Source organism: Bos mutus, chromosome 26, assembly GCF_027580195.1.
Source record: "Bos mutus isolate GX-2022 chromosome 26, NWIPB_WYAK_1.1, whole genome shotgun sequence".
In the NCBI taxonomy this organism is placed as follows: domain Eukaryota; kingdom Metazoa; phylum Chordata; class Mammalia; order Artiodactyla; family Bovidae; genus Bos; species Bos mutus.
In genome coordinates this window covers 50,506,913-50,533,758 of record NC_091642.1, presented here as the reverse complement: position 1 = coordinate 50,533,758, position 26,846 = coordinate 50,506,913, and the positions used below count along the sequence as shown (strand labels likewise).

The window sequence follows — 26,846 nt, the reverse complement described above, 5'->3', positions numbered from 1 at the left end:
TAAGAATTAATACTGAGCTACCGTCTTGTGAATTACACAAGCTGCTCAAGTCCATAAGATCCCCATAAGACCCAATGTATTCCATGCTGATCAAAAGCAAAAGATCTCAAAGACAAAGCATTCAGAATCATTCATTTTAATTATTGTGTGTGTGTGTATACAAAAGCAAAACAAAGCAAAATAATGCTTTGTAGGGAAAAATAAGATAAAGCAATGTATAAACTGTGAGACACCCATAAGGTTATTACCCAAATCAAACCACTATCACCCTATTAGAATACCTCCATTATGACTTTGGCAGGAAAGCATGTCACTTGCTGTTGGAGGGAGTATAAGTTGAGATTTATTTCCCTGGGGGTCCAGTGGTGAAGAATACGCCTTGCCATGCAGGGAACATGAGTTCAATCCCTCGTTGGGGAACTGAGATCCCATGTGTGGAGCAACTAAGCCCACATGCCTCAAGGAAAGATCCCAAATGACTTGAGCACCGCAACTAAGACCTGATGCAGCCAAATAAATAAATGTTTAAAAAAAAAAAAAAGAATGAGAGGACTTCCCTGGTGGTCCAGTGGTTAAGGCTCTGTGCTTTCACTGAAAAGGGTATAGGTTCAAATCCTGGCCAGGGAACTAAGATCCCACATACTACAGAGCCAAGAAAAAAAGAATGAGATATGTATGATGTATGTTGACATCAAACAATGTTGTGTGAAAATAAAACAGTTTTTGAGTGAAAAATATATGTGGCAGAAGTATGCCCAAAAGATCCCATAATACTATACATGCATAGAAAATAAACTAGAAGAATACACACCAAGCTCTTAATAGTAGTTATCTCTAGGGGTGGGTTGTCACCTTTTATTCTTTTTACATTGTTCTAAATTTTCACAATAATTTTTCAATTTTTTTTAATTTTAAAGACAACTGCTTTACAATGTTGTGTTGGTTTCTGCCATACAACATGAATCAGTCATAATTTTATATATATATATAAAATTTTACATATACATCCCCTCCCTCTTGAGCCTCCTCCCACCCTCCCTAATTTTTCAACTTTTTAGAGGAAAAAAATGCTGTTTTTCTCAGCTTCTTGTGCATTTTAAGAGAGATTAAATGACACTTTTCTCCCCCACTACATATAAGCATCTTCTTTTTAAGATCACTTTAACTTATTTATTTTTGGTTGCCCTGGGTCTTCGGTGCTGTGCACCAGCTTTCTCTAATTGTGGTGAGGCAGGGCTACTCTGTTGAGATGCGTGGGCTTCTCACTGCACTGGTTTTTCTTGTCATGGAGCACAGGCTCTAGGCGCACAGCATTCAGTAGTTGCAACATGCGGGCTCAGTAGTTGTGGTGCATGGGTTTAGATGCCCTCTTCCTGGATCAGGGACCAAACCTGTGTCCCCTGCATGATTCTTATTCACTGTGCCACAAGGGAAGTCCTTCTGTCATTTATTTTTAATTAAAAATTTTTACAAGACAAGGAAAGGCTGAGGAACTGTCACAGATTGAAGCGCGCGCGCACACACACAAACACACACACACAAAGGGGATACAACCACTAAATCTGGGATCCCAGATTGGATCCTTGGACAGGAAAGGATCCCAGACTGGATCCTTGGACAGGAAAACAATAGTGAAAAACTGAATGGTAAACTCTGAATTAGGTCAGTGGCTTAGTTTACAATATTGTATCAATGTTCCTTTCCTTATTTTGATAACTGTACTATAATTGAAGTGAAAATCGCTCAGTCGTGTCCAACTCTTTGCGACCCCATGAACTATACTGTCCATGGAATTCTCCAAGCCAGAATACTCGAGTGGGTAGCCTTTCCCTTCTCCAGGGGATCTTCCCAACCCAGGGATCAAACTGGGGCCTCCTGCATTGCAGGCAGATTCTTTACCAAATGAGCTATATCTATGGTTATATAAATTGTAAGTAATAGGGGAAATTAAGTGAAGGATTTATGAGAACTTTCTGTACTAATTTGGCAAATTTTCTATATGATTAAATTATTTCAGAATAAAAAATAATGAAAAATATTTTTTACATATTCTAAAATTTAATTCACAATTTTCCTTCCCAAGCTTCCTTCTTTTTATGTGTTCCCTTTATTTATTAATGGAATTATTAGTCTCCTAGTCACCAGGCTCATTTTGACTCCCCTTTTTCTTGTTCACCTCGTCAGACAAACAAAATAATATATTCTACCCCAATACCTATTTGTTGTTGTTGTGTAATCACTAAGTTGTGGCTGACTCTTTTGTGACCCTATGGACTATAGCCTGCCAGCCTTCTCTGTCTGTGGGATTTCCCAGGCAAGAATACTGAAGTAGGTTGCCATTTCCTTCTCCAGGGGATCTTTCTGACCCAAGGATTGAACCCTGCTTGCCAGACAGATTCTTTACCACTGAGCCACCTAGGAAGTCCCCAGTAAACTATTACCTCAAAAACCTATTACAATTCAACTATAATTGCTTCCCAATACTCTACCAATTACTTGCATAACAATCTTCTAAAAGCACAGTTTGATTTATTTCATTTTTCTGTTTAGAAAATGTCAGTGGCTCCCTATTACTTATTAAAAACCAAATTCAACCAATGAAGGTCTTTTCATTTTCTAGTCCTAACCCTACTCTTTCAATAGGGCTCCCATTCACAAACATGTCCAATAATTCTCCAAAGAATTCCCTTGGGCTTTCTAAAACACGTTGGGGAGATCTGTGAAGTCAAAAGTAATTTCATAATAAGACTAAAATATTTGTATTTTTCACTCTCAATTATCTCATGGGTATACAGTAGAATTTTCCAGATTAAAGATAAGTAATACTGTGACAGACTGAATGCATGAGATGTGAGAATTCAACTATCATTTATAAGCCTGACTACAATGAGGTCTGAACATGTATAAAACAGTGGCACTTTATTTTTGTTGTTGCTGTTTTGGAATATATAGTTGTTTTTAATAAAAATGTTATTTATGTTAATACATATTGTTCAGTTCAGTTCAGTCACTCAGTCATGTCTGACTCTTCGTGACCCCATGACCTGTAGCACACCAGGCCTCCCTGTCCATCACCAACTCCCGGAGTTTACCCAAACTCATGTTCATTGAGTTGGTGATGCCATCTGACCATCTCATCTTCTGTTGTCCCCTTCTCCTCCTGCCTTCAATCTTTCCCAGCATCAGGGTCTTTTCAATTGAGTCAGCTCTTCACATCAGGTGGCCAAAGTATTGGAGTTTCAACTTCAACATCAGTCCTTCCAGTGGACACCCAGGACTGATTTCCTTAGGATGGACTGGTTGGATCTCCTTGCCATCCAAGGGACTCTCAAGAGTCTTCTCCAACACCACAGTTCAAAAGCATCAATTCTTCGGCGCTCAGCTTTCTTTATGGTCCAATTCTCACATCCATACATGACCACTGGAAAAAGCATAGCCTTGACTAGATGGACCTTTGTTGGCAAAGTAATGTCTCTGCTTTTTAATATGCTGTCTAGGTTGGTCATAACTTTCCTTCCAAGGAGTAAGCATCTTTTAATTTCATGGCTGCAATCACCATCTGCCGTGATTTTGGAGCCCCCAAAAATAAAGTCAGCCACTGTTTCCCCATCTATTTGCCATGAAGTGATGGGATCGGATGCCATGATCTTAGTTTTCTGAATGTTGAGCTTTAAGCCAACTTTTTCACTCTCCTCTTTCACTTTCATCAAGAGGCTCTTTAGTTCTTCTTCACTTTCTGCCATAAGGGTGATGTCATCTGTATATCTGAGGTTATTGATATTTCCCCTGGCAATCTTGATTCCAGCTTGTGCTTCCTCCAGCCCAGCGTTTCTCATGATGTACCCTGCATATAAGTTAAATAAGCAGGGTGACAGTGTACAGTCTTGGCGTACTCCTTTTCCTATTAGGAACCAGTCTGTTGTTCCATGTCCAGTTCTAACTGTATGAGTTTATTGATATTTTTAAATTGCTAAATATTTTTATATTTCTGTTTTAATTTCTCATGTGGTAAATACTAATAGATACAGCCTATACAAACAAAAGCTCATTGAGGCACTCAATGCTTTTAATATAAGGGGCTCCTGAGACCAAAAATTTGAGAACCATGTAGTCAGGTCTGGCCTGAGTACCTGAATGTTCGCTGAACATGGCTAAGTTTTCTGGCCTTCAAAATTTTCCCTCCCCTAAAACAACCTTCCGTCTATCTCCCTATGCCCAAATTTTACCCCTTCTTCTTAACAGTAACAGTGCTGTCTTCTCAATGGGCACTTTAAAAACAAGAGGTTTGGAGACAGATCTGGCCTTACTACTGACCCTTACTAGCTATGTGACCTTGGGCAACTCCCTTAACCCCTTGCTCAAAGGCCTCATATGAGGACATCACTGGAAGTACTATGCTGCTGCTGCTGCTAAGTCGCTTCAGTCGTGTCCGACTCTGTGCGACTCCATAGACGGCAGCCCACCAGGCTCCCCGTCCCTGGGATTCTCCAGGCAAGAACACTGGAGTGGGTTGCCACATTGAGAATTAAATGAAAACATGTAACTGAAGTAGTTTAATGCCTAGCATGTATAATAGAACCTCAAGAAATACTAATTTTCTCCTTTCCTCTCCTCTTCTACCAGAATATTATTTTAAAACTAGAAATTTTTTTGCATTTATTCATGATCTCCTCCACTATACTTAGCACAATGCCTTTCACATAATGTGCTTGATATTGTTTGAGTTAATACAGTTGAAGAAACAGTGTGATCAGAAGAGCATAAATCTCTCAAATTTCTATTTTTTCCAAAATGCAACTAACTAGATTTGACAACAGAATCAGAATCAATGCTCCCTTATGTAGATTGCCTATAATAAAAAAAAAAAAATCTTAAAAACAGGTGTTAGAGAACAGTGCAGGTCACTTAAAAAGGCAGGGGCAGCCTTTTAAATAACATATAACAACATCTAGAAATGCATCTCTAAAGAATATTCATCATTAAGGTATCAAAAACATATGCTGCCATGACAACTATTTTCAATTTACAGAATATATCATATCCTAGTGAAATGTCTAAAGCCACACAAAATTTTTGTTAGACATTTTTTGTTGTGGTTCTTCTGATTTGGAAGACCTCAAAAGTTTAAATATTCCATCCTTATTATTTATTTAAGATGCTGCTGACCTACTTTGAGAACATAGCTTTGGGCTGCCTTTCCAAGATGAGTTAGGGTTTTGTGCTGAGCTGATCTAGTCTCAAAGTTAAGCTGTCTGCCAGTCACCAGCGATCCTTGGTGGCAGAGATACCCACAGCAGAGCTACAGTCTGTGGCACCAACAGAGGTTTTTTTTCTTACTTGTACCAAGGAATGAAGTTCTGAGCCTAGCAGGAATGAAGCACTTCCATATCCTTCCTAATAGGGGTCATGATTTTGATTTTACATTCTCATCCCAACTCCACTCCCAATGTTTTCAAGATTTCTTTTAATGGTATAAGATTATGATGTTAATAAAAAAAATCCTCACAAGTCACTGGTCAGGCACATTTGCTGATGATTAAAACCGGGGCATGAAATTTGAGGAGAACTTATTTGTGGAGAAAAGTAACTTCATTAGATATAGCTTAAAAGATATATAAAAGAGGTCCTCTGGAACCTTACATGTCTCCAGGAAAATATATATAAAAGTAGCTACAGGCCTCAAGGGTCACCTCCGGAATGTGTCCATTAAAGTTTAGATCACTCAAGGGAGTCCTGGAAAGTTTCTCCTAGGACACAAAGTGTGATCTAGAAAGGAACTGGTATAAAATATCTTGTCTGACACAAACTATTTTCTAGATAAAAAATAAACTCAAATGTGAAACATTAAAAAAGTTATAAGAGCTAGTAAATTCTGAACAGCCACACGAATCACCTCAGAGTTTTGTTTTCTTTTTTCATTCCACTTCTTTAAAATTGTGGCACATCACAATACTTGAACACAAATAATGCTTATTTGTTAAAAATGTGGATTGCTGGCGCACAGAAAAAGGTAATAGTTTTTCTTTTTTAATTTGCCAGTTACTAAACACAGCACTCAGGGCTGCTGCATTTTGTCCCATAGGCCATGTGCACCAACTCTAAGTGGCACCATTCACATAGATTTCAATGTGATTGGTGTTCCCCGGGGCTCTACAAAACTTCACTACAGAAAGCTGCATGTTTAAAAAATGGAAAGCATATCTTTTAAACCCAACTTAGGATATGATCTATTTTGAATAAACAAATAACACTTTTGATGTAGAAGCAAAAGGGATAGTGTTTGACATCTGAGTGGTACTACTAGCATTTACTTTACTTCAACAATGTACTGAAAATGGAAAGAAAATAGCAAGCTTGGAATTCAAAAATTAAAAGAATGTCACTGAAGACAGTGACATTTTAGTGGAGGGAAAAGGAAAGTTTTTTTTCTGATAAACGCTGCCAGGTCAACTTGAGGAAAAAATGTAGGGGAAAAAAAAAAGACTTGATCTCCTCCATTTCAAACTTACCAAAAAAAGCCAACCAATTCTAAATAGGTCATAGATTTAAATATGGAAGGTAAAGTAGTAGTACTTTAAAAAGAAAACATAGAATGTATTCATGGCCTTGGGGGAGACAGAGATTTCTTAAATAAGACACACAGAGCATTAACTATAAGGAAAAAAGAGAAAAACATGAACTTGATTAAAATAAACATCTATTTGTTCACAGAAAAGACACATTAAAAGTGTGAAAAGGTAAACCATGAAATAAAAGATACTTGTAATACATATATCTGACAAAAGGCTTGAATCCAGAATATGTTTAAAAAAATATATTCCTACAGATCAATTTTTCAAAGACAGACAAATAAGCACGTTACAAAAGAGAGTATCCAACTGGCCGACATGCACCAGCTTCATTTGTCATCGAGGAAATGCAAATTAAAACCAAAATATTATGTCACTATAACCCTCAAAGGATGGTGAAACTATAAGAAAAGTACAAATGATAGCAAAGATGTGAAGCAACTGGAACTCTCACATGCCGCTAGTAAAAAAGTTTGACAGTGACCATTAAAGGTGAACACAGGAATATACCATGATCCAGAATTCTACTGCTAGTTACACAGAGAGAAATCACATAATGTAAAAGATGGTCACTAAATAATGAGACTATATATATAGCTGTAAGTCTATATATGAAAAGAACTCGTTATAGTTAACACACTGTGTATACATATGTTTTGTGTGTGTATCTTTCATTTCATTTCTGGTGGCTTTTTAAATTGAAAACTGAAATACATAGTTTCATCTTTTGTCTTCTTTGAGACAAAGTAAGCTTAAAACAAACTGCTGCTGCTACTGCTAAGTTGCTTCAGTCGTGTCTGACTCTGTGCGACCCCATAGACGGAAGCCCACCAGGCTCCCCTGTCCCTGGGATTCTCCAGGCAAGAACACTGGAGTGGGTTGCCATTTCCTTCTCCAATGCATGAAAGTGAAAAGTGAAAGGGAAGTCGCTCAGTCGTGTCCGACTCTTAGCGACCCCATGGACTGCAGCCCACCAGGCTCCTCCGTCCATGGGATTTTCCAGGCAAGAGTACTGGAGTGGGGTGCCATTGCCTTCTCCTAAAACAAACTAATGTTATAATTAAACAGAGACTATGCAATAAATATCAAAGTGGTGAATGTATACCCCAAAATAGTCCAAGTCAATGAAGCAGTTTTCTATTCCAATCTGACACTCAAATTAAAAAAAAAATTAATTAGGGTATTCAAATTTCGAAAAAAAATACAAGATACAGCAATGAAAGGCAGATTACAAGATACTGTTCCTGAATTATGACTAGCACTATAAAAGCACTATGAGTCCACAAAAACATGTACTTAATGAATTTATACAGCCTTACACGGCTAAGCACCTCTACTTTAGTTTAGATTTGTACATCCAACCAGACACAAAGAAAAGTACTGAGAGGCCTGAAACTGAATTTTAAATTGGCACAGATGGCATGTTTATAATATCCCTACAATATGCTGAGTGTTCTCCATAAAACCAACCTAGACACAGTCCCTGCCTCGAAGGGACTTAAAATCTAAAAGTAGATGAAGCAGCCTAATTCAAAGAGAGTAAACAAACAAAAGGAAACAAAGAAGGGAATGTAAGAGAAGAGAAGCCTCATTAATCTCTCAGCTCTCAGAAGGGTAAGAGCCCAATCTGAACAGTGGAGAAGGAAAGCTGACAAGTCAGAGTTTCCTTATTTACCATCATCCTTAATATGACAGGATGCAGTAAATATTCTCCAACAAATTGTGCTGACCATACTGAAAATGCTTTGTTGTTCTCTAGTCTCAACATTCAGAAGGTCTCAATCTCCATAATAGATAAAATATATACCCCAATGGGTATGCGTAAAAGACATTAGCAGCCCATGCACAGGAACTGATTAACAGTCCAAAATCTAAATTACTGAACCCAAAGCATATGAAAGTGTTATTTTAAAAATCCTGGCTCAACAGGCAATTAATTAATGTGACACAACCATCTTTATCTCAAAACTCCTAAAACAAGACAGCAATTCTTACTGGATTGCATTTTTGATGTTGTCTCTAAAGGGATATATGAGCTATATTTGGTTTGTCTGTAAATAAACAATTCATGGGCTTTCAGTTCAGACTCTGATCTCCTTATCCAGTTGACTAGAGCTATTTCAATAAGGAGATGTCAAACAATTCTCAGAAATGTCTCTGAATACAGAACCTCTCCAAGCCCTTGAATTTAAAAGAAAAGAAAAAAAAGTATTTTAGACCATGAAGATTCCTTCTGGAAGACTTCAAAATGCTGACGACATCCAATTAATTAAGTTAGAGGAACCAAATTAATTTCAATAAAAAGGTCCTGGCTGCTTCACTGTCTCTTTGGATCAGGTATCTCTGGCAAAGACTGTCTATTAAAAATGATGATATCACAGCCAAATCCCACACAAAAAGATGATGAAGAAAGAAATGACACTATTGACTTTGCTGCATCAAAGTATTATTTATTGAGTCTGAACTATAAAGAGCACAATTTAGAATAAATGTTGGAGGTCATTTAGGAACATTATCTAGCCAGTGTCTCAGTCAGATCTGTAACCACTTTCCCCCAGTGCTCTCTACAGTACCACAATATGATGACTTTCAATTTCCCAAAATGTTATTTTGCCTCTAGTTTAAAACATGACTTCCTTTTAAAGAAAAGACTCAATAATCTTCCTTTATACATATTTCCCTGGTAGCTCAGCTGGTAAAGAATCTGCCTGCAATGAGAACACCTCAGTTCAATTCCTGGGTCAGGAAGATCCACTGGAGTAGGGATAGGCTACCCACTCCAGTATTCTTGGGCTTCCCTGGTGGCTCAGCTGGTAAAGAATCCGCCTGCAATGTGGGAGACCTGGATTAGATCCCTGATCCCCTGAAGAAGGGAACGGCTACCCACTCCAGTATTCTAGTCTGAAGAATTCCACAGACAGCGGAGCCTTGCAGGCTCCAGTCCACAGGGTCGCAAAAGTGGGACACGACTGAGCGACTTTCACTTCATACATAATATTTTCTCAGGAAGATCTCCTGGAGAAGGGAATGGCAACCCACTCCAGCATTCTCAACTGGGAAATCCCATGGACAAAGGAACCTGGCAGGCTACAGTCCATGGGGTCCCAAGAATTGGACACAATTTAGTGACTAAACCACCACCATACATAATATTTCCACCATAGGACTTACATAAATAAAAATATATCTTGACAAATTCAAGGTATCCCAGTAAAAACTGTGTTTGAGTCCACCTTATGAAGATTATGGTAAAAATGCACTTATTCCAGTAACTTGAACTCTAAACCTTGGGATCACCATGATTCCTTCCTTCCTGCACACCCCATCCCCCTCTACACTAACCAGTACCAGGTTGTTCAGATTCCCCTTTAGTCCAAATCCTCCCAATGAAATGTCCCAGGAGGAGGCCCATCATGTAGAAAAACTGAGGTCCAAAGGGCAGAAGACTCTGAGAAAAGTCAGAGAGACATTTCAGAATAACAAGCCAAAGATCTGAACCAGGGAGACACTATTAAAGAATCTGGGATCAGACTGGGCAGTAGACCAAAGAGTCTGTAGAGACTCTAAGGCCCAGAGCCTGAGATGTGACTAGAAGGGCCAAGCACAGGGAGGTGTGGTGGGTCAGACCAACTCAAAAAGGCCGGGTGGTACAATCATCCTACAACTCTTCTCATATATCCCTCTTTCCAAATGTCCTCTGCCATCAGGCTAGCTCAGACCCTCCTGGACCTCACTTGAACCAGTGCAATAAAGTCTTAACTAACCTATTTCTCTACCAACACTCTGTGGTCAAAGTATCTTAAAGTACCCTGTCAAACCTTTTCAATGTTTTTCATTAGCCTTAATAGAAGATTTATAAATCCTTAAAATGACTTTGAGGATCTGTCCCCTCTCTAGCCCCACATGTGCAACCACTTTCCCCCAATCATTCTCTGTATCAGTCATAATGACTTTCACTTCCCCAACATGCTGTCTTGTCTCTAGTTTCAAACATGACTTCTTTTTAGACAGAAGACTCTTAATCACGACCCACCCCCCTTCCCCCCCCACACACAATCACTTTGTCACATCCTAAATATCATTTCCTTAAGGGGGCTTTCCCTGAACCCTCCAAAGGGTCCCTGCTATATTCACATGGCACTCTATACATCCCTTTTTGTGACAAATCTATAAACGGTAAAGAATCTGTGTTCTATGAGGGCAAGAATGTATATCTAGCAATAGGATTAAGAATGTTACTTTCTTACTTAAAAACCTTCAATGGTATCCACCAACTTCTGCATTAAGAACACATTTGTCAGCATGGTGGCTCAGACAGTAAAGAATCCACCTGCAATGCAGGAGACCTGGGTTCGATCCCTGGGTTGGGAAGATCCCTTGGAGAAGGGAATGGCATCCATTCCAGTATTCTTGCCTGGAGAATCCCATGGGCAGAGAAGCCTAGAGGGCTACAGCCCATGGGGTTGCAGAATCAGACACAATTGAGAGGCTAACACTTGTCAGTACAGGTATTCAAGGCCCTCCACAGTGTTAAGGTCGTACTATTTTCTGACCCCCCAAAACAGGATTATCTATTCCTTTCCAAATAAGTCATGTACTTTCTAGTGCTTGCATTTCTGTAGCTTCCTCTATGAACCTGGTTTCCATGTCTTTGTTAACCAACACCATCATTTCACTTTTTTTTAATATTTACTTATTTATCTGGCTCTTCTCAGTCTTAGTTGTGGCATGTGGGATCTAGTTCCCTGACCAGGGAATGAACCTGGGCCCCGTGTATGGGGAACATGGATTCTTAGCCAGTGGACCGCCAGGGAAATCCCATTCTACTCTTTTTTAGTCTGCAGTTTGAATTTTCTACAATAAACATGGATTTCTTTTATAATAGGAAAAAAAATGCTACCCAATCTTCCAAACCTATATCTAATTCTATCCTCTCCATAGACTTTTTCCTGATTTCCCCCAAATAAATTTGGCCTCTCCCACTTTTGACTCCCTTTATGCTCAAGTATGGTGTATTTTCCTTAGTATCCGAGTTGTTGTGATACATCTCATATCTTTATTAGTTTAAAAGTTTTTAGATAATACTGCTCATACCTTGCTTTCCCATACATCTTCTTATCATATTTTGCATATGCCTTATATACATAAGGTGCTCCATAAATGCATTAATTTGAATCTAAAATATCTACTATATGTAAAGCAGTTGTGTAAGGCAGTTGTCTAAATGTATGGATAATCTTTTTTTTTTTTTTGGTTGTACTGGGTCTTTGTTGCTGTTCACAGGCTTTCTCCAGTTGCAGTGAGCAAGGACCATTCTCTACTTGCAGTGCATGCTGGGTTTCTCATTGCAGTGGCTTCTCTTGCTGTGGAGCACAGGCTCTAGGTACAGGGGCTTCAGTGGTTGCAGCTTGTGGGCTCAGTAGTTGTGGCACACAGGCTTAGCTGCTCTGTGGCATGTGAAATCTTTCCAGACCAGGGATTGAATCCATGTCCCCTGCATTGGTAGGATTCTTATCCACTGTACCACCAGGGAAGTCCTAAAATTATCTTTAAAGTACAAAAGATACCTGTGAAACAGATGGGTGCTAAATGGAATGAGAAAATCACATTATGTTACAAGTATAAAAAGAGAAGTAAATCTTATTTGCATCTCAAATAAATGCTCTTTAATCAAAAGGTAATATATATTTAGAGACTCATTAATTTTGTATTATACACAAAGCTAAACATTCAGAAAACTACGATCATGACATCTGGTCCCATCATTTCATGGGAAATAGATGGGGAAACAGTGGAAACAGTGTCAGACTTTATTTTCTGGGGCTCCAAAATCATGGCAGATGGTGACTGCAGCCATGAAATTAAAAGACGCTTACTCCTTGGAAGGAAAGTTATGACCAACCTAGACAGGATATTAAAAAGCAGAGACATTACTTTGCCAACAAAGGTCCGTCTAGTCAAGGCTATGGTTTTTCCAGTGGTCATGTACGGATGTGAGAGTTGGACTGTGAAGAAAGCTGAGTGATGAAGAATTGATGCTTTTGAACTGTGGTGTTGAAGAAAACTCTTGAGAGTCCCTTGGACTGCAAGGAGATCCAGCCAGTCCATCCTAAAGGAGATGAGTCCTCAGTGTTCATTGGAGGGACTGATGCTGAAGCTGAAACTCCAATACTTTGGCCACCTCATGTGAAGAGTTGACTCACTGGAAAAGACCCTGAAGCTGGGAGGGATTGAGGGCAGGAGGAGAAGGGGAAGACAGAGGATGAGATGGCTGGAAGGTATCACCAACTTGATAGACATAAGTTTGAATGAACTCCAGGAGTTGGTGATGGACACGGAGGCCTGGCGTGCTGTGATTCATGGGGTTGCAAAGAGTTGGACACGACTGAGAGACTGAACTGAACTGAACTGAAGATCCCCACATTTATTTCAATTCTGACAATTTAAAATACAATTTTAATTCAAGTTTCATGTAGCAGCAAAACAGTACCACTGCTCTGTATTTATTTTTATGACCATTTTTGCTGTTTGCAGGACAAAAGGAAAACAGCACATAACATTAGTTAAATGTGATGAAAATTACAAGTCAGAAAAGGCCACTGTAGTTACCTAGTTCAACCCACTAAATTTCTAGATAAAGAAAATAAGGACTATGAGTTTCTTGGCCAAGGTCACAAAGCGAAAGCCAGGACAAAGGCTCAGACCATCTGACTTCCACTTTAAGCACTCTTCCTACTGCAAAACAATACTCATCTCAAGGCTGTAATAACTAGAGCACATTATTTTCAATTGACACTAAAGCCAACAATGCTCCAGTACTGAATTAAGGCCATTTGCACATTTCAGTCATGCTCAAGAGAAACCAAAGTGTGACGAATGAAGGAATGAAAAGGAATTCTTATTATCTTTTCCCAGGAGGCTTCTCCCTTATAAACAGATAGAAATGAACATTACTTTACAAGCTTTGAGAGCGTCTGTGTTCAGACACTCTGAAAAGCAAGAAAAACATGATAGGAAATTACATACATAATAGAATTTTGACACATGATGGAACATGCAACACAGAGCATTTTAAATGCTACATTATCAAAAGTTATCATTTATTTCATAGTAACCAAGAAAGATATGCTTCAGGGAAAAAGAAAAAAAGGCAGCAGCCTATTTCTCAAAGCCTACTTAAAACATAAACCTATCTACCAATATTTACATTTTTACAGTTTCATCCCTAATAACTGGCACATAGTAGGCACTTAATAAGCATTTTCATAATAAGATAAGAAATCTCTCTTAGTATCACCCAGTACTATTCTTGAATACTGCAGCTGTACCTCAGTGACTATAAAATGCTGCTACTTGTAGTAGAAAATAATGAGCACTGACAGTTTGTATCAAACAGAAATGTTCCAAGACTAGAACATTTTACGTGTTGTGTACGTGTATGTCTGTATGTGTGCTTGTATGTATGTATATGGGTTCATTGGCTTTCTCTCTATATATATGTACACATATAGGTATATGTATGAATATATGGTAGGCTTCCCAGGTGGCTCAGTGGTAAAGAATCAGCCTGCCAATGCAGGAGACAGGAGATCCAGGTTCGATCCCTGGGTCAAGAAGATCCCCTGGAGAAGGGAATAATAGCAATCTATGCCATTATTCTCACCTGGGTAATGCCATGGACAGAGGAGCCTGGTGGGCTAAAGTCCATGGGGTCACAAAGACTGAGCGACTGACCATGCATGGATGCATAAATATATGGCATGTATTTCCGACAATAGTGATCTTACCTAAAGATCTTATGCTATGGGACAGTGATTTTGAAACTTTAATTACAGCAATTACTAATAAAAAAAAAGGATTATACACCACAACCTAGTACATATAACACACATGCACAGGAACACACATACATAACTAAAACTAAGGTCTCAAGAAACACCATTACTATATCCAAAGCACTAATATTTTCTATTCTATTTTTAAAGCTGCTGTTTGTGATCCACTAAACTGATTTTGTCACCCCTGTTCTGAAAGCTCATAAAAGTGCAAGAAAACATTAAAATATCAGCAAGGTGCATTCATTCCTTAGACCATAGCCTAGAAGCCAACCAGACACTGGCAAAATGAAGACTAGAAATCCCTGGTAGCTCAGACGGTAAAGAGCCCGTCTGCAATGCAGGAGACTGGGGTTCAATCCCTGGGTCATCAGGAAGGTTTCCTGGAAGGAAATAGCAACACCCCACTCCAGTATTCTTGCCTGGAGAATCCCATGGACAGAGGAGCCTAGTGGGCCACAGTCCATAGGGTCACAGAGTCAGACACAACTGAGCAATTAAACAAAAGATGCCAACCAGAGATGGGCAAAATTAAGACTAGAAATCACTAAACACTATTCATTCCAAAATCTATGTTGAATGCCAGAAGGATGTTATTATTGTGTAAGTAAAAAATAAAGACCATAAAACAGGTCAAAAATTTTAAAGGCATCAAATAACATATATTATGATCACAATGGAATTAAGTTAGAAGTAAGTAACAGAAAGCTCTGTAACATCCCAATTATTTGGAAAATAAATCATGTTTTTTAAATAACTCAAGGACCAAAAAGGAAATCAAAAGGTAAATTATAAAGTATTTTTAACTAAATGAAAATATAACACATTAAAACTTGGGGGAAGCAAAAAAACACCCTCAAGAGTTTTACGGGTTTAGAGAAGAACAACAGGCCCAGGTCACCACCTCAGCTGGGTTCCCTCTCAGTTCAGTTCAGTCGCTCAGTCGTGTCCGACTCTTTGTGACCCCATGGACTGCAGCACTCCAGGCTTCCCTGTCCATCACCAGCTCCCGGAGCTTACTCAAACTCATGTCCATTGAGTCGGTGATGCCCTAGAGCAATCCAAACTGCTCACAAAATGAGGGTGGCAACCTGGAGGGAAAACCGTTGGGTTAATTTTACTGCTAATAAAGGTGAAGGAATCAACCCCCACCTCACCCCAGATAGAAAGGCTTTCCTAAATCTGAAAAGAGAGTAGGAATCTAATAAGCTGTCAGTGAAGGAGAAGAGCCACGCAAACAGGATAATATGAATAGAGAAGAGTGGGGACAACATCCAGGAAAAGGCAAGACAGGAAGCTGCAGAGCATGGTGGTGATTCGACCCACAGTGGTAGATAAAGTGTGTCATGGTGGTTTCCTCCCCATACTGAGGACAGCTCCTGGAACATAAGAGCCTATCTATTACTACTGTCTAATGTAAGTAACTGAACCTTCAGATTCTGCCCAGAACCAAGTAAAATTTGGGGGGGAAAACCCTCAGCTTCTCAGAGGCCATCTAGACCAACAAAAATAGAAACTGTCTTGCCTTCAATTATTCTGAGGTGCCCTGAGGCTCCCTCCAATACCCAAACCTGCAAATCTGGATTATATTAAATATTCTAGTTTTTTTGTGTTTTTTAAGATTTATTTTGGCTGTGGTGCGTCTTTGTTGCTGTGAGTGGGCTTTCTCTGGTGGCAGTGAGTAGGGGCTACTCTTCATTGTGGTGCATGGGCTTCTCATCATGGTGGTTTCTTCCGTTGCAGGCACTGGCTCTAGGTGCATGGGCATCAGTAGTTGTGGCAAATGGACTTAGTTGCTCCAAGGCATGTGGGATCTTCCTGGACTAGGGATTGAACCCATGTCCCTTGTACTGCAAGACAGATTCTTAATCACTGGGCCACCAGGGAAGCCCTATTCCAGTATTTTTTAAGCCAGCATACAGGGTTAAGAGGAGACAGGATAAGTATTTAAATACTTACTTTTAATTAAACATACTCTCAATTTATCCAGTGTTCAAAAAGGGGAAGGGGGAGCCAATTCATTATAGACAACCATTAGCTCAGTTTGATGGAAAGTATTACTAACTGATCATTCTGATTAGTGGTGTTCATTAAATATGTTTTCTACATGTATTTCGGGGAAATAAAATGAATAAGGATGCTACTTTGCTTTGCTGGAGGCAATCCCACATCCTGCTAGGTTTAGTTTTTGTATGTGCCTGGCTTCCTAAAATAGGCATAAACTGCCATATTTAGATCTATGCTATTTATTTCCACGGAGAAGGAACCTCAGAACTTTTAAAGTAGGATAGGTTATCTAATCTTTTTACACCTTTGTTGTGATAAAGGAAGAAAAAATACATGATCCTGGAGGCAAAAGAAAGACTGAACTTAATTACAAAGATTTAAAGGCAGAAAAATTCATACAGTGTCTTTTTAGAAAAAGCATATTTTCTTCCTTTCATCTCAAGGCAAACCATTTATCTACCAAGAAGCACAAATACTGTGTTCCTTCTTTTTAAAACTTTTTAAGTCATATCCTTTTTAATGGAAGAAACCTGGAGTCTTAATCTTATAATCTGAAAATCTTTCTAACATATCTGAACTGTTGACTACTTTTCAAAGCCATTATAGGAACTAACAGCTAGATTAATTCATAAAACATTTTCTCAAAAAAAACTTCACAATGAAATTTTCTTTTGACAGAACATTTATGAATTACAACCATTTTTTCCTAAATTCTTTCACAGGGGAAAAAATTTTAAGTTATGGAACAAAGATAAACAAAGTTATATTATTCTTTTACCATGTTAACTGATCTAGTGCACATCACTTTAAAGCTGAAATTTACAATGCACAGTCAACACACTGAGTGATGTATCTATGAAGATGATTAAATATTCCAAGGTATTAATTATAACACCACTTTACATTTGTATAGAATGTTTCAGTTTGCAAAACATGTCCATAAATTCATTTGACTCTATGTCCTTCAATTTAAGTACAACAGATAGAAGATGTGAGTCCATCTGGATATACCGAAATAGTTAAGAGCATGGATTCTGGAGCCAACTGTCTGGTTTGGACTCCTAGCGCTGCCACTTACAATTACAGAATGTGATTCTGAGTACATTACTCAACATCTTTGTGCCTTAGTTTCATCATCTGTAAAATGGGGATAATAATCATTTCTACCTCGTGGGTCCACTAATGATTAAATCAACTAATATATGTCAAGTACTTAATCCAGCGTTTAGCAGACAGTAACCATTATATGTCATACATGCCAATTTTACTTATCAGCAGCATAACTGTATGGATAGGGAAACAAGCTAGTAAGTCACAGAGCCAGGAATAGAAACCATAGCTTCTTCTCCCATTTGATGTTTCATCCACAAAAGGCTGGGGTTTTGTTGTTGTTGGGGCTTGTTGTTGTTGTTGCAATTTTGAAGTATCAGAAGGTTTTCTAGACTGACAAAAATCAGTGTAATCTGAAATTGTACAAATCAAAAAATTCAACAGCTCAAAACACTTATAAAGTTGTATTTTAATCTATATTATATATATACATTTTAATTTAAACTGAAATTAAATTAAAAATATAAATATTCCATTTTGTTGACATAAGTATATATACAATGAGGAACAGTCATCTGTGTTGCTATATTTGCAAAGCAAAACTCAAATCTAGAAGGAAAATACTAAGATGATAACTGTGTTAGAATTTCCTTTTTTTTTCTGGTTTTCAAGACATTTAGGACTATGATATTTGCAATTTAAAAAATGATTTCCAAAATATGTTTACAAAAGTTGGTATTGATAGAAGAGAGAGAGAGTGTCCATGTCCAACTCTTTGCGACCCCATGGAATGTAGCCTGCCAGGCTCCTCTGTCCATGGGATTTTCCAGGCAAGAGTACTGGAGTGGGTGGCCATTTCCTTCTCCAGGGGATCTTCCCAATCCAGGGATCGAACTCTGGTCTCTCGCATTGCAAGCAGACGCTTTAGCAAGCAGATGCTTTACCATCTGGGCCTCCAGGGAAGCCCCACTGATAGAAGAAAAACTTCAAAAAAAAAAAGAAAAGAATAAAGAAGAAGAAACACTTCAGAATTAATTCCGGAAAATAATAAATGTCCACCTGAAAAACTATACTCCTTTTTCAGACATGTTTGAGGGTATCCTTCCTCAGACTTTCTTCGAATTTTTTCCCTTTGGTGATTTAAGTGACTGTGACAACATCTTCCACTGTATCTAAAAATAGGGAAAGAGTGTGTGAATTTATGAGCTGAAATGCAAAACTGGCACTGGATGTCTAAATTAGAGTATTAAATTACTTAGCATACTCTTAGCATAGAAATATATTTTAAGCACTCATATCCACATGCTTTGTATATTCATACAAATACATTTAATTCAACCATCTTTCATCTTTTCCTATGAAGTGAAAAACCGTGAAGTCATGACCTTTTTAAAACACGCCAAATCACTTCTTAAGAGATTAACTTGGACAAAGCACTCCACTCCAGACCTCAAGCTCCTTCTCTGAACAACAGTGAGTACACTAGAATGTCAGTCAGTGGTTCACGACCTTTTTTCCACGGCAGCCCATCTGAGGGACTCACCAGCATCTCTCCATTTACAGCAGTGGTTCATTCAGTTCAGTGGCTCAGTCGTGTCCAACTCTTTGCAACCTTATGGACTACAACAGTGGGGATGGTCTGAAATGTCCCATGGTTGATTCTGATGTACTACCCTAGAAGCTGTTCCCCTGCCTTTCACTCCTGAAAGTTCTTTAAGGTTCTGCACAGTTCCAAAGCCTGCCACTGTAGGCCCAGGAAAATTGCAACCCAATGACCTTACCTGACAGTGTTACTTTAATACATTTTAAAAGAAAGGCCAAAAGTTAATAACATGGATTCTTTTGTTGAAGCACGGAAGATTCAAAAAGAATTTATATATTGATGATATCAAAGAGGGCTCTGTAACTTAACTGTTTATATGGCAAACAGCACACCTCCCCTGGAATTCACTTCTCATCAAGAAGGTAGTAAAGAAAGAGAAAATGTGGAGAATCAAACAAAATACTTCCTAAAGTTGAGAGTGGTCTGAACAAGTGATTAATGGGAAAGAGATCTGTACAAGTCACTTTTTTTTGGTAACAGAGAAGGGAAGCCAAAGATTGACACACAGAGAAATGGGATGCTATGTCATCCCCGTTTTGTTTTTTTTAACCAGACAACTCTGTTATAAACTAATAATAATAGTGACTAAAAATATAATTTGGGTATGTGCCATATTTTTATAAGCCAAATACATTGGCTCAGCAAGGAGATTGATAAACTGCCCAGGACACTTAACAGTGTCCATTTTCTTTGAATGTCCACTTACTGTCGACAAATTTTACACTATTTGAAGCTACTGTACATGCAGTCTTGCAAAAAACTCTCACAACTATGGAAGAAGGAAATGGAATTTTAAGACTTGCTTGGAAAATGTGTGTTTACCTCAAATGTGAGCCAACATTACATCATCATTTAAAAGTACACAAGGCATGGCAAAGATGCTGAGTGGGGTTTCAAAATTAGAATCATGTATATGAAAAAAAGTGTGTAACTGCATTATCTTCAAATCAGAAAACATATTAATCAATACATGCTGATTTTAGCTATGTGCTTTACAGTGAGAGTAACCTTAACAGGCACAAAAAATAACAGATTTCTCAGATCTATCATTTGACCCCTCCCCTTCACCACCACCAAATTGGCTGGGTCAGAAAGTTGCTGTCCTCTGTACCAGAAGATGACATCAATGGTGACTGAGAATACAATGTATACTTGCCTATCACTGCCCTATTGATTCGTGCCTGAAAAAGTTGATAAAAAAATTTTTTGGTAGTATTTCTTCTGAAATCCTTTACAAAATATGCTGTCCATTGCTGGCTCAACTTGCTGAACGCACTTCCCATTAAAAAAAAACAAATTCTCAGTGTTCTCCACGTGAACCATAACAGTAAAGCCTAAAACTTGTGAAAATGAACAGACCAAATAACCCAACAAGAAACAAAGTGAACAGAAAGAAAACGCCCCAACCTCAGGTCTGTAACATGTTCACATTAGAGACGGTAGCAAAAAACATTTAAGAGAAAACAATTCTTTACACTGAGTTGGGACGGACACATATTTGTTTAATGTATACACACATTTCTTCCTCATTCTATACCCATGTGTCAAAGCATGTAACTATTAAATTTGTGACAGTTTCTGTTGTGTCTCAAACTTTACATATAAGTTTATCATGGCGAGGAAAAAAAAAAACTTGCTTGGCTTGACTCACCATGAATCACAGCCAGGAGGTCATCTTGTTGTGTATCAGCAACTATGTTTTCACTACAGCTATGTGACCTCAAGTGGCAGCAGCAGAGGCACCAAAATAGAAAGGGCAGGAGGCTTCTCCTGGTTTCTCGGCCCCAAATGGTCTTTCCCAGCCCATTCGGGCATCTGAGCAAGAGCCAACCGCAGAGGAGAGAAAGAACAAACCCAACAGCTCCGCAGAGAAAGGTTGCAGGCCCACCACACCTTCCATGCCCTCCCGGGAGCACGGGAAGGCAAGATCATAAAAGAGGACAGGCTTCAGAAACAGCATGAAGAAAGCAGCATGACAAGGGCCAAAGCTAGCCGGGTGTGAGGCAAAATCCAACAGTAGCCGAGCGGCACATATTCTGGGAAGGTCTGGAGACAGAAAAGGCTCTCTTGACAGGGATCCCCGGGCGCAGCTTCGGCATGAGCGCACATCGGGCCCCCTGCCTCCAAGCACCTCCAGCACCCGGGACCTGTCGCTGCTCCCACCTCACCTGTCGGGTGCCCGCTGGCCCCGCCGGCATCTCTGGCCCCTGGTCCCCGCCCTAGCCCATCCTCCCTGCACGCTCCCTCCCAGCGCGTCTCTTGGGACCACCACTGGGGTCAGCGTGGGCAGCGAGCCGAAGCCCGCCCCGCTGCCCCAGGCCCGGCCCCGGCACTCACTTTCTGAATCCGCTTCAGCGCCATCGGTCAGGGAGGGCAGCGGGGACACCGGCCGGCGGGGCACGGCTGCAGGGCTCGGGGGCGTGGGGTAGTGCGGGCTCGGATCGCCGGCTGCTCGGCTGGCTCAGCCGGATGGGTCCCCGGTTCGCTGCTGTCTAGCTAGCTCTGGGCGCGGGCGCCTGCTCCGAGTGCGCCCGAGCACTAGTGTGCGAGTGTTCGGGCGGGGACGCCGGCGAGACTCTTTTGTTTCCGCTTTTGCTTCTGGGAAGGAACCTGCGGCCGCCCGGCCCCGCCCCCTCCCGCCGAGCATACTGGGAAATGTAGTTCCTGCATCCTACTCGGCCACTGCCCAGGTCGGAGACCTTCACCCACTGTCTGGGCTCAGAGGTGCCAGGTCTGGGTTAGTCTCTGCAGATGGATTTTGATCAAGTAACTGAAACTGGAGTTCCCAATCTGTAAAATGAGAATAACAAATTAGCTCGAAAAACATGTACCGGATTCTAATGTGTGCTACAGCTAGCTCATCTTGTAATTTTTTTTTTTTTTCATCTTCCCCTTTTCTGTTACCAAATCCTCTTCTCAAGAGTTAGAGTGCCCTGGAGTTCCAATCTCAGACCTCTCGCCATTAATATCTTCCTAGACGATAGACCTTGTATCCTCCCGTGAACTGGAAGGCCACCTAGCATAGCTGGAGAAGCATGGGCTTTGTGGACTGACCCCTCTCCTGGGATAGAATCCAAGCTCTGATCCCTATCCACTGTGTGACCTTGTAGCACTTAAATTCTTTAAGCCTCAGTTTCTGCGAGTCCAAAGAAAAAATAATCTCCATATATTATTGTAAGAATTAACTGATATTAATATAATGTGCTAAACACACTACCTAATATGTTGAAAGTGCTCTATAAAAATTATTTCCTTGTTTTTATGTATATGATAATGATTTTAAGATCTCTCTTTCCAGCCAAACTCTTACCCCAGTTTCAGCATTTCATGTCCAAAAACCTCCTGGACATGTCCACATTTATTCCCTGTGGCCAGGAATCAGAATGTGTTACAAGGCGAGGGTTGGAAGAAAGCTTTCCAGGAAAACCTAAACAATAGCCACCGTACCATTCTAAATGCTTACAAAGAGCAAGGAACAAAAATCCACTCAGGTAACTTAAAAGAAAATGTTCAGGGAAATAAGATAGTGAAAGAATGATAGAAATATTAATAGAATCTGAAACTTAATTTAGAAGCCTTTCATTCTCCCTTCTCACCACCCCCTACATCCAAAATAAACATAAAAACTAAAACCAGTCTGGAGTCTGACTACTCTCTTATTTTTCTTTTCCTGAGATCTTGGTTCTCTCTGCATGCTGGCCCACCCTCCTTTTTCCAGCTCCCCCTTAACTTCTCTTGTACAGGGTATGAGCTCCCACCACCCTTACTCCACTTTCTGACACTCTTCAAGCAACTGTTTCTGCTGCTAAATGGCCAAGCCTTTTGGTACTCCCTATTTATCTCCCTAAAGGGAAGAATCCCATTGACACAATTCATCTTTTTACTTCAGGCTATACATTTTCAGCTAATGAGCAAAGTATAGATTGACCACTCTTGGATTAGTTTGCCAACCATGGTCCAATCAGCTGTGGGAAATTTAAAGTACTTTGGGGCAAACAGGTTTCTGAAACACGCCAGCAAGGTCATATGATCCTGCAGAGAGCTGTACTGGGGCTAGCTTGATGCACCATCTTTGGGCTCCTGAAAGTGGGACCCTACAAAACATTGCTCTTCCTTTTCATAGGGCAAGTGTGAGAATGTCCTTGTAAATAGGGGAGAAACAGTCTGGGTTTGGGCACCAGCTGCGTTGGAGAGTTACATTCTCAAGCTGATAGAATCTGGATATAATGCAGCAAGTGAGGCCATCCCCAGCCACTCGCACTACGGGAAGCACTAATTCCAATTAAGTGCTCATTACCAGAAAGCCCAGGAAAAAACCCTCCAGTGTTGTTAAATGGACAGTCCTGATAAGTCAGTCTATCACCACTTTATAGATAAAAACACACAGTCAGAGATGACAATCAGGGCAGTTTCATTCAAAAGACACTGAGAGTCTAAGACATTGGCATTAATTTCTCCCTTTTCAAGGCTATTGTGTGTGTGTGTATGTGTGTTCAGTTGCTAAGTCATGTCTGACCCATTGCAACCCCATGAACTTCAGCATGCCAAACTTCCCTGTCCTTCACTGTCTCCCAGAATTTGCTCAAATTCATTACCATTGAGTCGGTGATGCTATCTAACCATCTCATCCTCTGCTGCCCCCTTAACCTTTTGCCTTCACTCTTTCCCAGCATCAGGGTCTTTTCCAAAGAGTTGGTTTCCAGGTTACCATGCTGCTGCTGCTAAGTCACTTCAGTTGTGTCCGACTCTGTGCGACCCCATAGACGGCAGACCAACAGGCTCCCCCGTCCCTGGGATTCTCCAGGAAAGAACACTGGAGTGGGTTGCCATTTCCTTCTCCAGTGCATGACAGTGAAAAGTGAAAGTGAAGCTGCTCAGTCGTGTCCGACTCTTAGCGACCCCATGGACTGCAGCCCACCAGGCTCCTCAATCCATGGGATTTTCCAGGCAAGAGTACTGGAGTGGGGTGCCATTGCCTTCTCCCCAGGTTACCATACATACTACTAAAAGACATACTATTCATATCACTCCACCGCTTAAAAATTTCTATTGGAAGTTCAATGCCTCAGTGTACTGAAAAATACCCATCCCGATTTGTCCCTAGATGCCTCCTTTTCATCTTTTAGCTCACACATGGTCCTGTGTCTATGCACAATGTATTCTCTTTGCATAGAATGACCTCCCACCATGCACCTGACAAACACATCCTTCATGACCCAACTCAAATGATACAGACTTTATGAGAGGGATTGTGCTTACTTTCAGAAACTCATATTTCAGGATATGAAACAGTCATTCTTAGCACTTGGAATATGGAATGGTTGCCAGATGCTGTTTATCAGGAAAAAGCATGATCCTGGGGAAGAAACTGAAATAAGGAATTAAACCATTTGGAGAAGTCTCTGGAGAGGTTTGCTCATTGAGTAAAAGAGATGAATGAAGAGCTTCTTGAGACCAAGAGGAGAGTGCTGACTCTTTGATAGGATCAAAGCAACAATCTGGGCAGTTTAATGAAGACCCTAGAGAAACTAACACATTGTTCTAACCAGAAATTTTCAGAGTAGAGTGAAAAGGAAGGGTTTGATGAAAAGATTCAGGCACTCCTGATGAGTGTGGCGTGATGAAACAGGGCATGTGTCAAGAGTCCAGAGTCAATAGTTCCTGAACTTAACCATGAATAAGTTAGGCAAGCGGAGTGACTGCCGTGCTAGGAATATCACCACCAGCTCTGCCTCTTTGGAACAGAAGTTACTTGTTTCCTAGGTACTTCTGGGAACAGTCACTGATTGCCAATTTTGCTTCTCTTCCACCTGTTCTCCATGAAAACACATTCGTCTTTGCAAATATAAGAGCTCTCTTTGGTTTCTTCTTTGTGCCTCTTTGTGGCTGTGCTGTCAAAAGTCTTTGCAGGGCTTTTCTGGCGGACTAATGGTTAAGAATCCATCTGCCAATGCAGGGGACATGGGTTCAGTCCCTGGTGTGGGAAGATCCCACATGCTGTGGAGCAATGAAGCCTGTACACCAAAACTACTGAGCCCACGCACCACAACTACTGAATCTGGAGCACCTAGAGCCTGTGCTCTGCAACAGGAGAAGCCACCAGGATGAGAAGCTGAAGCACTGCAATGAAGAGTAGCCTCAGCTCTCTGCAGAGAAAAGCCCATGCAGCAATGAAGATCCAGTGCAGCCAAAAATAATTGAATAAATAAAAGCCTTTGTGAAAGACCTCCCCACTCGAGTGCTCCCCTTTCTTTTGACCTCTGTGTGCTCTTTTGGGCTGATGAGATCTCTCATTTGTCCTAGGACAGTCGACCCATGGTATGGTCTTCAGACACAGCAGGGCCTTTTTCCCTTGTGAGTCTATTGTCCCATAACTGAAAACCAGAATCATCAGGAGCCGAAACTCAGGAGAGTTGGGATGGCTCAGAACAGGTGTTTGGCACACATATAATTCAAGCATTCTTTCTTGAATACCTTCAAAAGTATTTCCATAATATCTGTCTGGCTTGTTGGCTCACAGATTCTATCCTTACACCCTCCCTCACTAACTCTCTCTAGCTAAAGGCCAGAAGATTCAAGGGGACCATTCCGCAGTTGGGGCTTGGGCTTGAAGCACGAACTTCCCTGTGCGCAAGTAAATTTCCATAGGGTCAGGACCCAGTGTTGACTGAGCGTCTGCTTGAAACTAGGCCAGAACCATGGATTAAGAAGGGCACGGTGCAGACAGCCTCAAAAGTTGTGGAATCAACTATAAACTTTTCAGGAGTGACAGGAAGGTATTTCCTTTACGGGTATTTTCTGTTACGTGTACCCTTCTAGGGCCTTTTGTCCTTCAAAACTGTTTTTGTCCATTTTTTAACATATTTTTTAAATAGTTAATTAAAACCAACTGAATGATGAACAGCAAGCACAAGAATGTTTATTTTTTGTTTTCTGTTTGATGAGGTCTGAAAAGGAAAGTGTTCTGTGGTTCCAGTCATAATCTATTTTAATAAAGTTTTAATCAGCCCTGTGTATTAGGCAGGACTCTCAGGAGAAACAGAACCAATAAGGTGTATGGTACATTGATAGGTAAGAGGAGATTTTTCATGGGGATTGTCTTACATGATTATGGGGGCTGAGAAATGCCATGATATGCTGTCTGCAAGTTACAGAACCAGGAAATCCAGTGGTGTCCAAGCCTGAAAGTCTAAAAATCAAAGAAACCTATAATATAATTTTCAAACTTAGGCCAAAGGCCTGAGACAGAGGAAGAAAAGAGAGGGGTGTTGGTGTAAACTCTGGAGTCTAAAGGTCCCACATCAGGGACTCTTGTGTCCTCCTATGTCCAAAGGCAGGAGAAAATGGATGTCTGAATTCAAGAAGAGAGAGAGAGAATTTGCCCTTTCTCAGCCTTTTTGATCTATTCGGCCCTCAAAGGATTAGATGACACCTGCCCACATTGGTGAGGGTGGATCTTCTATATTTTTATTTTATTGGATTATAATTGCTTTATAATGCTGTGTTAGTTTCTTCTGTACAGCAAAATGAATCAGCTTTACATATACATATATCCCCTCTTTTTTGGATTTGCTTTCCACTTAGGTCACCACAGAGCACTGGGTAGAGTTCTCTGTCTATACAATCAGTTCTCATTAAGTGAAAAGTGAAAGTGGAACTTGCTCAGTTGTGTCTGATTGACTCTTTGTGACCCCATGGACTATACAGTCCATGGAATTCTCCAGGCCAGAATATTGGAGTGGATAGCTGTATCCTTCTCTAGGGGATCTTCCCAACCCAGGG

The 26,846-nt window shown here is 40.3% G+C and overlaps 1 protein-coding gene across 3 annotated transcripts in view; it reads right to left on the bottom strand.

Annotated features, from left to right (window-relative positions):
* UBE2D1 (ubiquitin conjugating enzyme E2 D1) overlaps positions 1 to 21,648 on the bottom strand; it is a 37,728-nt gene extending 16,080 nt beyond the window's left edge. Inside the window, exon 1 of one of the 3 annotated variants that reach the window (XM_070363809.1) lies at positions 21,402 to 21,648. In XM_070363809.1, the coding sequence (XP_070219910.1) occupies positions 21,402 to 21,425 (24 nt within the window). In that variant the 5' untranslated portion in view covers positions 21,426 to 21,648. The remainder of the gene's footprint in view (positions 1 to 21,401) is intronic. The other 2 variants (XM_070363808.1, XM_005895848.2) reach the window with 2 other exon arrangements.
* Between the last annotated feature and the right edge of the window lie 5,198 nt (positions 21,649 to 26,846).